This window comes from Lipotes vexillifer, unplaced genomic scaffold (genome assembly GCF_000442215.2).
Source record: "Lipotes vexillifer unplaced genomic scaffold, Lipotes_vexillifer_v1.1 scaffold231, whole genome shotgun sequence".
NCBI classification, from domain to species: domain Eukaryota; kingdom Metazoa; phylum Chordata; class Mammalia; order Artiodactyla; family Lipotidae; genus Lipotes; species Lipotes vexillifer.
In genome coordinates, this window is record NW_006791822.1 from 3,640,789 (window position 1) to 3,658,419 (window position 17,631).

Sequence of the window (17,631 nt, forward strand, 5' to 3'; positions counted from 1 at the left end):
AACTATCTTTCTGCAAACATAAACTTCAGGTAAGCTGATCTGATTCCTTCTATCATCTCTTAGTAGTCCATTAATAAAAAAGGATTGCACAATAAGAGCAGGGCAACCCAGCTTTATTGCTGTTAAGACACATTCATATTTTAGATAAACCCCAAATATTTACTCTTTGGTTAATGGAAGCTGTTGCATGAAGACAGTTCTAGAGATTATCATGTTATTCGGATAAGCATTTAATCTTTTAAAAGTGTAATACCAGTTTTGTACATATCACAGTTAAAAATATGTAGATTATATGAGTTATTATCTTATTAATTGGTTTCAAAGTCTTGCTAGCAAATACTATATATAAAGTTAAAAAAATATGAATGGATTGCCTCTCTTGATATTATCTTGCTTAGACATGGTAATAATAATCGTTTTGAAAATGAGAGCCTGAAATATTGGAGTAGGAAAGACTCTTCAAGCATCCAGACTTCTTTTACATATCAGAAGGTGGAGCTTAGAGAGGCTTTAGAGTGATTTGCAGCTGAGTTCAGACTAGAATCCAAGTCCCACTGGGCCACATGACACACTGCTTCCACAAAGCCACCCAAACTCCCTTTTTATTTATATCTGTAGTGTTTGCCCATTTTCTTCTAAAATCAGCCATAGATAGTAAAGGCACATGCCTACCATTAGTTATTCAAGATTAACTTAAAAGATTACCGTAGGAAATCAATCCAAGTTCTGAGCTGATATTTTGATTTGCTTGAAATTTACATAATGCATTATGTTTTTCTTTTTCTTCCATATCTGCCTTTATTGATTTCTTCCATTTTTAAAAGTTCTAGTGCTTTGATAAAAATTAGCCTACATTTGATATACCTAACCTTATCATTGTACTTACAGAGGTAAAGGAGTAGCAAGACAAACCCCATTTTCTGGACTGGGCCTTATTCCCATTTATTGGAGCAATGTCCGTTGCCGAGGAGATGAAGAAAATATACTGCTTTGTGAAAAAGACATCTGGCAGGGTGGGACATGTCCTCAGAAGATGGCAGCTGCTGTCACGTGTAGCTTTTCCCATGGTAAAACAAAATATTTATTCTCTTGCTTTACTGTTATTGTGGTTTCAGCCTGATTCCAGATGATAAAAGTGTCTCAGTTAAATCATTTCCTAAAAGAGTTTAAATACAGACCTAAGTGGAATCATCATAGTCTATCTCCAGTCTAATTAAATAGTCTTCAATAGGATTTCATCTAACAACTGGATTTCCATTTGACCTCACTTTTTACGTATTTTCTGTTTTATCTAATTTGCTTACAGAAATATTATATACTGTATATGAAAACACTTATTTTAGTAATGGAAAAATGTGATGGAATCAAGTTAAAAATCATCTTGAAACCAAACATAAAATACAGCAATTACAACAAAATATTCTCACTTTATAGAATGGAATAGAATCATGGTACCAGTGTTCTCTTCTGAGTTGTAGATGGCACATTTCATAAAACAAATTGCTTCCTTGGATAAGGGCTCCTTCTAAGCACCATATACTAGGCATGAGGTGATTAGGGTATGGTTTCAGTATACAAGTATGCATATGTTCATGAGAAAGGAAGCAGAGGAGGGAATAGCTGCCTTTCACAATGGCGGATGGGTTTTCTGGGGTCCATGGTTGTTTTAATGTGTGACCACAACCTGAGGCCACCACACGGTCACAGTATCCCTTTTACATTTTCCTTGGAGACAGCAGCCTGACCAGATGTCCCAGGTCTTAGAATGCCAGCAGCCAGCGCAGGGCAGTGGTTTCTGTTTGAGTGCAAGTATCAGGGGAGGAATTGAAAAGTTTCCACTGCAAAACATACAGAGACCCAATTTCGGGTCATTCCTGTGAATTGGCTGGAAGAACCAGTGGAAATGGTACATGATATGGTACAGGTGTGTGCTTAGAGAGCTACAATCCTTCTGTGGGTAGGCAAGGTGCATGTTACATCTTTTTTTTGCATGTTACATCTTGATGTCTTATAAGTTTTTCCTTTTCTTCCTTTGCCTCTCCACCTTTGGGTAATGCTACTTTAGGCAAATACGTGTTTACACATTGCTACATCAGGGATGCTGTGAATTGGGCTAAACAGTGCACTGTGTTTTGTAGATATTGCTTGCATTCTGTGTTCAACCCAATTGATAAAATATGTTTAACATTTTTCAAGTAGTGAAGTAAGTAAAATCTTGAAAACAATCTCTTTTTTCCAGGATGTCTATCTACTTAAAAAAAAACCTAGTTCTACTCTCTGTGATCTGTCCACTTGTTTATTCTCTGGTTGCAAAGATAAATTTAAGGTCGGTTGTAAGCATATATAAAACATAGAAGGTTGAGATAAATTAGAAGTGAGAGTGAAAAAAGATGCTTTTATGGTAAATTAAATGAGAATGTGAAAGCAAATAGCTCAGCAAACATGGAGTCCATCTTAAGGCATAGCGGTAGACTTTTAATACATTCTTTTAGTTTGGAATATACATTTGGCATCTTGGCATCTAGTACTTTTCCAACGCTTACAAAGTAGAATATCGTGTGTGAGTACTGGACATAGGAAATAGCAATCTAAATGAAACGTCTGGGAGTTTTATTTATCCATAAGCTAAATGTGAGTCAATTACTTCACTGAAATCTTTTTCAAATGCTTTTGTTGTGTGTGTGTATTTGTTGGGAAGATGTGAGATGTTGACTAAATTTTGTCTTTGAGCTTCTCTATATTTTCACAATTACTTATACAACCAGTGGAAAAACTATATGTTTTAAAGTAAAACATGACCTTAAAAAAAATGTAAGGTAATATGCGACAATGTTTCTAGGTTGTAGGTGATTTTAAATTTCCTCTTAAAAAATTTTGTTTTTCTGTTTTCTCCAAGCTTACCATGGAGATGGGGGGAGGGGAGGTAGAGGAGAATATAATAATTTAAGAAATTTATACAATTTTTCCATCATTTTTTTCTATATTTTCCAAGCTTCTTAAAGGAAAAATAAACATCATAACACGCAAATTTAAGTTTATTAGCATAATTCAGTGATCAGTCATTATAAGAAGCTAATATACAATATTGAGACCAGTTATTTTTTATTATTATTTTTTTTGTGGTACGCGGGCCTCTCACTGTTGTGGCCTCTCCCATTGCGGAGCACAGGCTCTAGACGCGCAGGCTCAGGGGCCATGGCTCACGGGCCCAGCTGCTCCGCGGCATGTGGGATCCTCCCGGACCAGGGCACGAACCCGTGTCCCCTGCATCGGCAGGCGGACTCTCAACCACTGCGCCACCAGGGAAGCCCAGTTATGTTTATTAAACCTGTCTTTTATCCTTTTACAAATTACAAGTGTTAGTTGACTTATGTAAGAAAACTATATTACAAGTATTAGTATATGAGTAGATGCAAATGTGCACTATTCTAAATCCCTCCTCAAGTGTGATATTTGAATATAAATATGAATGTCTAAATACCATTTATTGACGCCACTAACACTGTGGAAGAATTAGGAGCATATTTCATGTGGATAAATGATGAACATTTGGCAAAAGATGCAACTAAATTTCCTAATAGGGACCCAGCCTGTTCTGAATCTTTTACCATCTCACATCCTTTATTCCAGAAAAATTAGACTGCCATACTGTTTCCCCAATACATACAGCTTTGTGCTTCTATGTTTTTGTTCATACTGTTTGTTTTGCCTGAACTGCACTTCCCCCCGTGTCTGACTTCTGAAATCCCATCCATCATCTTGGCCCTCTTCAGCTACCAACTTCTTCAGAAGAGATTCTCTAATTACCCCCACTGGTGAACAAGCAGCCCTTCCACCTGAACCCCTGCAGGGTCTTCTCGATGCTGTCTCATCTGTACTCATATTGTCCATGTCCTGAGGCAGTATACTTCTTGAGGGTAGTGTCTGTGCAGTGCCTTTCTGCCTAATACCCATTTAATAAACTGAATTGAATGAACAGATATTGCTAATTATTTTTCCTTGTTTGGGATATCCTTTCTAGGCTTTTAGTTATCACTTGCCAGTCCACTCAGTCAACAAATATTTATTACATGCCTCTGTATAGCTGGGTATCTGAGGTACACAGGCAAAAGGGAAGGGCATTCCCTGTGTCCTCAATTCTAGACCAGGATAAAGAGGGAGAAATTCAGGGACTTCCCTGGTGGTCCAGTGGTTAAGCCTCCGTGCTCCCAATGCAGGGGCCCCGGGTTTGATCCCTAGTTAGGGAACTAGATCCCGTATGCCACAACTAAAAGATCCCACACGGCACAACAGAGACCTGGTGCAGCCAAATAAATAAATAAATATTTTTAAAAAAAAGAGGGAGAGAGAAATTCAGAAACTGATGAAGCTAGGTAAGGGCACTGTAGACTACAATACGGAATTTGCAGTGGGAATCCTCTGGTGGTTCTTCACAGAGTATGTACTGATTCATACCTAAATGAATTTTCAATATTGTTTTTTGAAGGTGTTGGTTGTGATGTCCACCAACTTGTTATAATGTGTTAGATTTTAACTTTGTCTTGATTTCTATGTAAATGTAAAAATATTTCTATGCTGAAAACAAGTATCTTATAGACATAAGTGCCATTCTCAATAATTACATATTGGGAATGCTCAAGTTACTGTAAATAAAAAACCAATGCCACCACCACAATGGTGGCAGCAACCCCATAAAAATCAAATGGGTTTCCAATAACTGCAGTTTTGAGTGTGTCTTTTCTGGTTTCTGAGGTCCTTGGGGGAAAGTGAATTTAGACTATTTCCTCTTGAGAGCTATTTGTATGAACGTAATTCAAGTTGAGGTATTTTAATTGGTAGAGAGTACCATAAAATATAGTAGACATGCATGGATATGTCCATATCACTTAATAAATATAACTTAATTATAGAGAATGGCAAAGAAATAAACTATACCTGATCTTCTCACCCAGTGTGAATCCGTAGGTTTACTTTGTTGTTAATTTCACATTGTGCAGGCCCTGCGTTCCCCGTCCTACGCCTTGCTGGGGGGAGCAGTGCGCGTGAGGGCCGAGTGGAGCTCTACCGTGCAGGTCAGTGGGGCACTGTCTGTGACGACCAGTGGGATGATGCAGATGCAGAAGTGGTCTGCAGGCAGCTGGGCCTGAGGTTGGTCTTTCTTGTTCTTGTTTTGTTTTGCTTGAATTTTTGAGTTTATTATTTCCATACCCAAAGGTAGGTGTGTTTATTTATTTATTTATTTTTGCGGTACACGGGCCTCTCACTGCTGTGGCCTCTCCCGCTGCGGAGCACAGGCTTTGGACGCGCAGGCTCAGCGGCCGTGGCTCACAGGCCCAGCCGCTCCGCGGCATGTGGGATCTTTAGGTGTGTTTATATTGCAGATTTCTTTGAATAAATGGAAAAAGCCACCTTTTGATCTTTGTATTAGGCTGTAGGCTCCCTGAAGAGAACGGTTATGTACTCTTAGGTCTAACCTATTTGTATCTGAATTCAGCTGATTTTATATCCCTAAGAATCTAAGCCTTTTACCACTTTTCATCATGAGCCTTTACATTACTCCCAGGTAATGACTAGCATTGTCAGCTGCAGCGACTTAACCAGAGTCATATGATGAAACTAGTTGTTAGGCTTTAACTGAAGTTCAATTCCTTTCCTCCAGATACTGTCTAAACTTTTGACCTTTGCCTCCTTATTTGTGAGGTATGTGCTTAGAACAAAGGATGTTTATTAATGTACAAAGGAAATAATTCCTATGCAGGATATGGCAATGAAGCATGTGTGATAAAAACAGCAATATGAAAACCAACATTAAATGTTGCTTTAGTTGTGATTATTTTGGAATAGTATGTTATAATTTTGGATCCTCTAACCCCTGTTTTTAGTGATTTTGAACATTGATATAACAAGCCTAAAAGTTTCTTTAAAGTTATATTAGGGAATCTTTTGAAAGTTGATATTTTACTTTAAATTAGAAAAAAAATTATTTAGCATGTCGTGGCAGGTAGGGGTGGGTGGATGTGGAGGCTTCTAAAGCTTCTCTATGTATCATTTTGTCCATTTAAGCATAATCTTTGACACTAGAGCATGAATTTTGTACCTTGAACCATCTACAGTAATTTTTTTGCAATTGTTTTTGCAGCTGACCCCCCTATTTTTCAAAACTGTATGTTAATATTGAAGTCTTTTAAAGCAAAATAAAGACGTTTCAACATTTTACCTCTAAATACTTCAGTATGCATCTCTTAAAAATAAGAACGTTGTCCTACATAGCCAAATTATCATTATCACAACTAATATAAATGGTAATCATTCTTAAATTGTCTACTACCCTGTCATACTCAAATTCCCATAGTTGTTCCCACCATGTCCTTGACAGATGGTTTGTCCGCAGCAGAATTTAGTCCAGGACTTTGCAGTGCATCTGGATGTTACGTCCCTGAAATCTCTTAATCTAGAACTGCCTCTTGTTTTTCATGACACTGTCTTGTTGAAGAGACCAAAAACCAAGCCAGTTGTTTTGGAGACTATCCTACCTTCTGGATTTGTCTCATTTCTTCCTCCTGTTATCATTTAGCCTACTCCTCTGGTTCTTGTAACTCCGGAAATGGGAGGCTAGGTCCAACAGCTTGATTAGATCAAATCAATCAAGTATTTTGGCTAGAAACCATCACAGGTGATATGTTCTCATCTTGCACGTCATCAGGAGTCACAGAACAGCTCTGGGTTTCCCCACTGATAAGGATAAGGTTAAGCACTGAATTAAGGTGGCATCAGCCTAATCCTTCACTGTAGGTTACATTTTCCCCCTGTAACTGATTCTGCAACCTAAATGCTCTTTCACAGTTTATGCATGGGAAAGGAATAAGCATGCAAAGTCCTGTGTCCATAGGGCTTATAATTACTGGTGGTGTATGATCTGACTGGTATGATCATTTTCTTTGGATGGTTCAGGAATAGGGCCAACTAGCTCTTTTTGAGAAAAACTGTTATTAATCATTAAATTTTGAGACTAGATTTTCAAAACGTTCTGACTGGGTATCAATTTCAAGACCAATTTTTCTCAAAAATTTAGATGGTGTCAGAGTCAGCATAGCGTAAGATTATGAGCATGTGCCATGTACTCAGAATGACCTGAATTTGAGTTGTATTTCTGGAGATAAGAAAAATGGCAGGATATCTCTTAGCTGCAGTTTCCTCATCTATAACACATTTCCTGATGTAGAGTTTAGTGGTTTTAAAGCGGTTAGCACACATAGTATGTATACAGTATACATTGACTATAATTGGGGACTTATAGCTGAAAGATGTTATTAAACATTCAAAGAAAAATGTTATTAAACATTTCAAATTAAGCTGGACATTTGGTAGGAGATCATCAAACACCATTCCTCTATCTAGAACTTCTATTTAGTTAGCTATATCTATGAATTTCATATTTTTAAAAGACTCTAATGTGGTTATATGTGTATTTACCAATTATGGTATCAGTGGTATGTTAATTGATTTTCATGTTAGTTACTAAGAAATCAATGTCTTTGCCAAAAATACAAAAATTTTAAGGGTATAGTAATGGCATATTTAACATTACAAGTTGCAGTATAGATTACTCTAAATTTAAGGTATAAGGCATTTATTATTATTTATATATTTCTGTGGGAAAAGGCAAGCTTTTGTTGCTTAGAAAAATGTGTAGAAAATTTAAATGACGCTAAATTTTAGTTACATTTATAGTTATTCTAAAAATTCATGTTTTAACGTAGAGTTCTTTCTTGAGAGCCAAATTTTCTTTTTTAACTCATATAAACTGTTGTCAAACAAAGACCATGTTGCAAACAGGAGTCTACTACATGGAAAGAATGTAGAGAGAGAATCACAAGGAAGACTATATTAATGTTGAACACGTGTGGGTTGCGTAAAGTGTTTACATCTTTCTCAAGCATTGGCTCACTGCTATCTTTTGTATGAAAAGATTTGTGTTCAGAAAAATGATTAAAAGGAAAAATATCTTCAAATATTCAAGGCAGCAAAGATCCTCCACAAGCCTATGTAATCACCAACAATCCAGCTTGGTGGAGATTTGTTTTTATTATAAGTACTCTAGGTTCTGAGCTGACATTGTTCATTTGCTTTTCTTTCCCTTGATTTTATACTTCTCTCATAAGCTTGCAACAAAGCAATATTCTGCAACTGCTCTTCCCCTAGAATTTGTTTTGCTCACTTAAAGGCACAGTACTTTCAGATGAAATAATTTTTAACGTTACAAGGTTGATAGCAGACAGCATAATCATAGCTTATCTCAATTTATGATTTGTTCTTAAGCAAATTTCATCTCAGTCATACTTGCCTTGTCGAATTCCCAAAGGGAAACTACACCATGCCTCTCTGGAGTGCTAGTTACAATTCCTTTGTGAGATGCTGTCTTTGTTGACCCGCATCTTTTAATGGTGTCTGTAGATTTTGGTAGCTGGCAAGCTTCCTACAATGCAAAAGGAATTACTGTACTTATGATACTGAAATTTGATTAGCCTAGAACTCAGAGAAAGATGAGCAGGAAAGGAGGCAGCCTGATGTTAGAAAATTGAACTTGAGAATGCATATGTACACAGCGAAGTTTCAGGTAGAGACATTTTAATTGGAGTTCCTTTTGTGCACTTAACATTGAAGCATTTCCTATGCCTTTTAGAACTCAAAAGCGTAGTAGAACTGTGACATCATATTTTATGTGTGGATATGCCATAATTTACATAAGAATTTAAAATTTTTAAACACTTTTTCTTCTTAGGTTTTTTTTTGCTATAAAATTATCATATAGAACCATACTACTGAGTGGTCAGAATAAAAATTCTTCTGGTACAATTAAAAATGTTTCTTTGTGGCTTCCCTGGTGGCTCAGTGGTTGAGAGTCCGCCTGCCGATGCAGGGGACATGGGTTCGTGCCCTGGTCCGGGAAGATCCCACATGCTGCAGAGCGGCTGGGCCCGTGAGCCATGGCCGCTGAGCCTGCGCGTCCGGAGCCTGTGCTCCGCAACGGGAGAGGCCATAACAGTGAGAGGCCCGCGTACCGCCAAAAAAAAAGTTTCTTTCTTTGTTCTCTTATTTTACTGTTTATTAATTTCTAAAATACTTTATAAACATTACTGGTATGTGGAATTATTGAGCAGGAAAGAGGCCTTATATAACAAGATAAGAAACTTAGGCCCTCTGAGATTACTCAAAGCCCCTAAATCATACTGTGAGTGAGGGACAGAATCTTGAGATTTATGGCTTCCAGTGTAGGATTTCTTTTCTTTCATGTTACACTGTTTGCAAAATAGACAGGTGTTAATAAGAATACATATGAATATAGGGCTGAAAGAAATAGGTAAGTCAAGAGAGAAGAGTTAATTGTAGGAAGAAACAATGACGAACATGTTTTAGACAGACTGTATTTGCGATGCCATAGCCATCTCACTGAAAATGCCCCAGCAGACTGCAAGAAAGCCAAGTGTTTCAGGGTCTGCTCTGTAGCCAGACAAACCTTACCATCTCATGGTGGTGTAATGCTGGGCTAATTATTAACTTCTGGACCTCAGTTTCCTCATTTGTAAATTAGGGATAATAACATCATGGGGTTGTAGGGAGGATTAAAAGAGTTAATACACATAAAGCTGTTAGACCAGTGTCTGGCATGCAGTAATCATTCAGCATACTTCAAATATCGTAATTGGAGATGGAGGGGGTTGTTTTCCAGGGAGAAATATAGGCTATTGATCATTAAAAATGAGCTTTTTTAATCCATATGTTACAAGTGCCACAAACTGTTATTTGCAGTCAAAGGACCAATCTTTTATAACCTAAGAAGTAATTATCTTGCACGATAGAATTGCCTGACTCTATTCTGTGTCTATTCAAAGTAGTGGCTAAGCCTGGGGATTGAGTTAGTCAGATGGTACTATTTATTTGCTTTTTTTTTCTATGGAAAACAAACAAACTTTATATGAATACAGTCAGATTAGCTAAGTAGGTTTAGGAATGTTTTGGGTAAAGATCAGACATAGAATCAATTCAGTGTTTATTGGGGATTGCTGCTATATAGGTCAAACAGCTTTACAGAAAATAACCTAATAAATCAGTGTATTATATCAGAGAACCCCACAAATTTATTCTGTGGTCAGAGGGTAAGAGACTAGGTAACACTGGGACTATTACTACAAATGAACTGCCAGGGCTGGTGTGGACATAATTTCCATAAAGGAAGGACAGAGAATACACAGCTTTATCGAATTCACATAGCACTTATTTGCCTTTAACAACCCAGGAGTTTTTTTTGTTTTTTTTTAAAATTTTATTTATTTATTTATTTATTTATGGCTGTGTTGGGTCTTCGTTTCCATGTGAGGGCTTTCTCTAGTTGCGGCGAGTGGGGGCCATTCTTCATCGCGGTGCGCGGGCCTCTCACTGTCGCGGCCTCTCTTGTTGCGGAGCACAGGCTCCATATGTGCAGGCTGAGTAGTTGTGGCTCACGGGCCTAGTTGCCCCGCGGAATGTGGGATCTTCCCAGACCAGGGCTCGAACCCGTGTCCGCTGCATTGGCAGGCAGATTCTCAACCACTGTGCCACCAGGGAAGCCCCAACCCATGAGTTTTATGTTGCTTTTCCTAGTATTGCACAGTCTCTTGAAGGGCAGAGTCATCAATTTCTTTGGTATACCCCTGAGAGCCAGCACAGTCCAGGGCACCAGGAAATACTAGTGACTGGCTGAAGGAATGTGTGTATTTATAAATATTATAATCTTAATTTTAATAGACTCAAAAATTAGCTAGGAAACCTACTTTGTTTTACATCATAGTTTCCTAGTCAGTTTCTTTTTTGGTCCTTGAATTTATTATATTAGTTTTTCTGATTAGTTTATTTTAATTAAACATTTTTGTGATCATTAAAATAATGTTTGTAAATAATGGAAAATATAGAAATATATAAGGAAGAAAATAAAACACCCAAATGGTGTTTTAAGACTGCATTATAGGACTTCCCTGGTGGCACAGTGGTTAAGAATCCGCCTGCCAATGCAGGGGACACGGGTTCGAGCCCTGGTCCGGGAAGAACCCACATGCTGCGGAGCAACTAAGCCCATGCACCACAACTACTGAGCCTGCGCTCTAGAGCCCACAAGCCAGAACTATGGAGCCTGCGTGCCGCAACTACTGAAGCCTGCACGCCTAGAGCCCATGCTCCACAAGAAGCCACCGCAATGAGAAGCCTGCGCACTGCAACGCAGTAGACCCCTCTCGCTGCAACTAGAGAAAAGTCCACGTGCATCAAGGAAGACCCAATGCAGCCAAATATTTAAAAAAAAAAAAAAAAAAAAACTGCATTATAACATAGATGACTTTACCCAGAGTCACTGTTTGGGGCTTCTGCTCTCCCATCCTGTGTCCTCCCTTAAGGAAGGGACACAGTTAATCAGGCCTTTTGTTTTTTTCTAGGACCTCTATCACATAATCTTTAACATATTTGAAATAAAGTATATTTCAGTTACTCTGTCCAGCCCATCTCAAGTCACTCCCAACTAACGAATATTTTAGGCTTGGTTTGTTATTTTTTTCGTGAGAATAAAAAGGCTTTAGTTTGTAAACTTTTAGCCTAAATATTTAATGAAAATGATATTAAGGATATGTAAGAATGCATTCTTATTGTTTTAATTTGACCATTGTAAGGTTGAGCATCTTACCATCTGGTCAGTGGCCATGGGTATTTCTTCTGTAAATAGCCTGTTCCTCTCCTTTGCCCTGTTTTTTTATGTTGGTCATTTTGTCTTTCATTATGATAATAATAAGTTATTATTTATTTCTAGGAGTGTTTTTTTTCTTTGATTGTGGTTACATTTTACAAATATATCCTCCAGCTTGTTTGCCTTTTGACTGGTTATGGTGTATTTTGCTATACAGTAGTTCAAATTTATATGTGACTAAATTTAACTTTTTTAGTCTTTGTTTTCTGACTTCTGGGTTTTTTATTTTTTATCTTGCTCAGGAAATTCTCTTATTACCAAGGTTATAAGAACTATGTTCTTCTTATTTCATTATATTAACTTTTTAGCCATCTTCCTTCCTTCCTCCTTTCCTCCCTTCCCCTCCCCTTTCCTTCCCTCCCCTTCCCTTCCCTTCCCTTCCCTTCCCTTCCCTTCCCTTCCCTTCCTTTCCCTTCCCTTCCCTTCCCTTTAGGTCTTTAAACCATCTGGAGTTTATTTTTTGTTTCTGTTATGAGTTTGGGATCAAATTTTATATTCTCTCATATTGGTCCCTGGTTTTCTTATAGCACCTAATCTTGGCTCAGTGAATTATACCCATTGAAATTTTCTTTAACAGATCTTTTTCTTTCCTAGCATTTATCCCAGGGCAAAGATCCAAGGAGGCTGTTAATCTGCCTTTCTCCAAAGCTTTCCTATCTGGCTTCCCCATGACCTGCATTAGTCATCCTGTCTCACCCTCCTCTGTTCTCCAACTTTCAGTGCTCTCTAAATCAGTTTCCATATTTGCTTTCATTAATCTCTTTCCTCTAGAGCAAGGGTCAGCAAACTTTTTCTGTAAAGGGCCACATAGTGAGTATTTTAGACTTTCCAGCTACTCAACTGAGCTTTTGTGTAGTGCAAAAGCAGCCACAGACAGTAAGTTGGGAATCAGTGTGCCTTTGTTCCAATAAAACCTTATTTCTGGACAGTAAAATTTGAATTACATGTATAAAAATTATATTCTTGTTTTGGTTGTAGATTCTTAAGATAGTTATAATGTTATAAGAAAAGGGCAACTTAAATAATGGGGAAGAGATGCAGAATCATTGAAAAACAAACTGCAGGTATAAATGCTCTAGTCTAAAAATTCAAAGGCTAAAAGGGGCTGAAGGTGCAATTTCTGAAGTCGTTAACCATTTTGACAGGCAATCGTGATCTTCATTTAAATCTGGGGTTCTAGAAGATGGTGTCACGTTGAATTGTGGGAGAAGTAAATTTAGTCAAATAAATTTGAGTGAAGAAATATTTGGCCATGAGTAGCAGAGAACTGAAGATAACAGTGGCTTAAACAAGACAAGAGTTTACGTCTCTCTCAAGAGACCAGAGGTAGCTCAAGGCTGGTATGGTGGTCCCATAGTCATCAGGGCCGCAGTCTCTTTCTTGCTTGCAGTTCTTTCATTCTTAGTGTGGAACCTTATGGACCAAGATAGCTTCTCAAGCTCCAGCCATCACCTCTGCCTAACAGTCAACAGGAAGGAGGAAGTGGGACAAGGGTACTTCCTGGAAGTAATACATGACACTTTTACCTAAATGTTATTGGTCAAAACTTAGTCATATAAAATGAGTACAGAGCTTCCATTTGGGATGATTAAAAAGTCCTGGAGATGGATGCTAGTGGCAGTTGCACAACAAGGTGAATGTACTTAGTGCCACTGAATTGTACACTTAAAAATGGTTAGAGTGGTCAATTTTATGTTATGCATGTTTTAAAACAAACAAACAAACAAACTTCACTGTAAGGAAGGGAGGGTGGGAAATGTGGTCTTTATTCTGGATAGCGATTGTCCTCCCCAAACTCTGAGGTTCCATTACTAATGAAGAAAAGGGGAGTAGATATTGGAGAATAATTAGCAGTCTTGGAAAGATTTGTGATAGCTGAAAATATAAAAATCAACAAAAAAGAAGCAAGTCATGTGTGACCTATGGAGTGAATTGATAAGGGAAATTATGAATTAATCATAATTTTACCTTTGCCAGGGGCAAAAGAAAAAAGTCAGACCAACCTTTGGTCTGACTCATGTTCTTATGTTTGTTCAGTGGCATTGCCAAAGCATGGAATCAGGCATATTTTGGGGAAGGATCTGGCCCAGTAATGTTGGATGAGGTACGCTGCACTGGGAATGAGCTTTCTATTGAGCAGTGTCCAAAGAGTTCCTGGGGAGAGCATAATTGTGGCCATAAAGAAGATGCTGGAGTGTCCTGTACCCCTCTAACAGGTAAGAGCTTCACCCCATTAATCTTAACCAACTCTTGCCCCCAGCACCCTTTGGGCTTACCTTCCCTTCTCCTCAATTTAGCTGATATTACTAAATGAGCTTACAATTAAGCCCCCAAATAAAACTTAAAAAAAAAAAGTAATACAAATGATATATTAAAATGCTATCTCCTTATTCATAGATATTTCTGAATTTTTCAGTTGCAAGCTATACAGTCCTATAAAGCCAGGTCAGAAAATATGATCTTGTTGCAATATATAGTACCCAATAGTAAAAATCAGTGTGCATTGATAAATTTCGTGTGTTAGGTATTATAATTCTATATTTAGTCCATTCATACATTAACCTATCTGGATTCTAGGAATATGTTTGTAGCTGGTAAAACCATATTGATGGGATTGTTGATTAAAGCACACTATTAAAGAACCAAGTTACCTTTGCTGTGCTCAATATTCAGACTATTCCAAATCACAGCATGCTTGTCAAGATATGTCTTGTGTTGCAAGGACATTTCTGAGTGCAAATGAGTGTATGTGTATGTACTTACATGTTTGGGGGTAAGAAGAGGGAAATGGAGAGGCAAGAGAAGTTGGGTCATCACAAATCTGTTGTTTCTATAGTAAAAAGAGCTTGTTTCTATAGTAAAAAGAGCTTGAAAAAAATTGGGGCCTTTAATCTTTCTTTAAAAACATCAAATGAAACACTTCTTAGGGACGGTGAAATGCTGAAGTTCTACTTTTTATTTACATAGTTCTATACACAGTGTTGTTTTTATTAGAATAACACATTTATACACAATAGAAATATAAAATTTACATCAGATTGTAAGCCAGAGCACTTCATTCTCTTGACCCTCCATTTTTTCCTCTTTCAAATGAGGATAGTCTCCTAATGTTTCCGAGATGGTCAGATGAGATAATAGGTGTAACAGTGCTTTGCAGACGGTGAAGTTTTACATTTGTAAGTGATTCTGTTGCTAGGAGACCTTCATTTACTTTAAAAGACCCCCGAAAGTCATGAGAAGTATGACTTTTACCCGAGATTATTTATGTTTCATTTGGTGGGTGGGGTGTTTGGATTGTTTTGGATGGAAATAGCTTTTTAATATACTTTTTTGGGAATAAATGTATTGTGTATGTGCTTAGAAGCTTTTTATGGAATTCTCTGGGAATTAATTATTCATTGAATTCACAAGATTCAGATTCAGATTTGTATTATTGATAAAAGAACAAAGGGAAAACATGAACCCCAGTTTTGTAACTTATGAATGCCTAAGGAATAATAAATGCCTTGATATGATAGATCACTCTTTAACCAGAATAGCTTTTTCTGTCTCCATATTGCAACATTTTTTCATTCACAGTTAAATTTTTGAACTATTTCCAAGTTACTATTTTAACTTTTAAATTTAAATGACTAATACTGCTCAAACTTAAGGAGATTGAAGCCATAGGAAATTTCCCAAATATTATTTAATCTGGAAAAATCTAAATACTTTGGAGTTATATCAGAATACGTTTTTCTACTTAGACATAGGAGTACAAATAAAAAGGAAAGACTATTTTGTTAGGACAGGTATGTGTTATGACTTTTACTCCAGAAACAATCCAGTGACCTCAGGTCACTGAGCACAGCTCTAATGGAAGTTTAACGAAAGGCCTAGAGAGAGATCTGAGTAGGGTGATATTTCTCGTGCAATTAAAATATTGTTCTACCTTTTTTGATAATTATTTGATTAGTCTCTATGTCTCCTTCTTGTCACAGATGGGGTCATCAGACTTGCAGGTGGTAAAGGCAACCATGAGGGTCACCTGGAGGTGTATTACAGGGGACAGTGGGGCACTGTCTGTGATGACGGCTGGACTGAGCTGAATACATATGTGGTTTGCCGACAGCTGGGATTTAAGTAAGATCCATTGACAGGAGGCAGCTAAATGCCAAGTTATATTTTTAAGAGTCTCATTTTGTAATCCTTACTTGTAATTTCTATAATACTAAAAATATATGTTCACAATCATTATCTACCTATCTATTCTACCTACTTTCCTACCTACCTTATCTACCTTCTCTATATGGAAATTCAACAACAAAAAAACCAATAACATTTTCTTTGATGATGAATAACCATATCTTGCTGTTTATCTCATTTGCCTTTCCTGCCACCACCCCTCTTCTTTTTGTTATAAATTTATTTATTTATTTGGCTGCATTGGGTCTTCCTTGCTGCACGTGGGCTTTTCTCTAGTTGCAGTGAATGGGGGCTACTCTTTGTTGCGGGGCGCGGGCTTCTCACTGCTGTGGCTTCTCTTGTTGCAGAGCACAGGCTCTAGGCGCACGGGCTTCAGTAGTTGTGGCACGCGGGTTAAGCAGTTGTGGCTCGCAGGCTTAGTTGCTCCGCGGCATGTGGGATCTTCCCGGACCAGGACTCAAACCCGTGTCCCCTGTACTGGCAGGTGGATTCTTAACCACTGCGCCACCAGGGAAGTCCCACCCCTCTTCTTGAATAATGGAGCCGTGGATGACTTTTAGGTCTCATTGTGTCTGTTCAAGTAAGACTGTATGCTTTGAATGCTCAGTTTTATTCTGATGCTTCACTACTATTGGATGTTGTTAGTACTGACATCACTGTATCTAAAATTGCAGAGAAGTCCAGTGTCAAATGCTTTGGTATTACATTATTTCCTTTCTCAGAATGTGATGATAATTATCACTTTTATTTGAGAAAAACAGCTTTCTTGTCATGAGGTGACCTTTAGAACTCACCCTTGACCTCACTCTCTTAAAAACTGAGTATCACACTTTGGGCGATACATTTCATGTCACACACATAATGCATTCCAGAGTAAAGACTTAAGTTGGTTGAAGTAACTGCAAATGATGCCTTTGAGCTAATATCTGAATGAAACCCATGAATGCCCATTCTTTCTTGTTTTCCATATTTCTGTGTCATGCTTGAAGTAATTGTCTCATGCTTGAAAAAATGAGCAAAATTATTTCATTTCAGCTTGAGATAGAGCTAATTGCAAATATTTATTAAACCTAAAAAATATGCTTTCATTCAAGCTAGGTATGACCATGTTTAAACATATATTTTTAAGTTTGTAAAAGTAATATAAAATTTTAGAAAAAGTTTGGAAAATAAAGAAAATAAAAAACTACCGCTTTAAAAAAAAAAAAAAACTACCCCTAATTTTTCCATTCTTACACCGTCATTATTATAACTTGTGTGTATAACTTTATAACAGCTCTAGTAGTAGACTGTAATTTTTCCATTCATATTTCTTACTTTTATATTATTACACAGTCATAATTTTTAATAACATAATAACTATTGAATGTTCATACTATAATTTACTTAATATTTAGATTAGTTTAATTTTTCCTGTTTAAATAATGACATCATGAAGATATAGATGCATGTTGTTGACTAATATTTTGAATTTTCATGGGCAGTGCAGTTATTATTATTATTATTTATTTATTTTTTTAACATCTTTATTGGGGTATAATTGCTTTACAGTGGTGTGTTAGTTTCTGCTTTATAACAGAGTGAGTCAGTTATACATATACATATGTTCCCATATCTCTTCCCTCTTTGTCTCCCTCCCTCCCACCCTCCCTATCCCACCCCTCCAGACAGCCACA

General features: G+C 37.3%; 1 protein-coding gene across 1 annotated transcript in view; it reads left to right on the forward strand.

Moving 5' to 3' along the window:
- PRSS12 (serine protease 12) overlaps window positions 1-17,631 on the forward strand; it is a 78,317-nt gene that overhangs the window by 16,404 nt on the left and 44,282 nt on the right. The window contains exons 3-6 of the mRNA XM_007464856.1: window positions 889-1,067; window positions 4,998-5,148; window positions 13,808-13,986; window positions 15,751-15,892. Of these exons, the coding sequence (XP_007464918.1) occupies window positions 889-1,067; window positions 4,998-5,148; window positions 13,808-13,986; window positions 15,751-15,892 (651 nt within the window). The remainder of the gene's footprint in view (window positions 1-888; window positions 1,068-4,997; window positions 5,149-13,807; window positions 13,987-15,750; window positions 15,893-17,631) is intronic.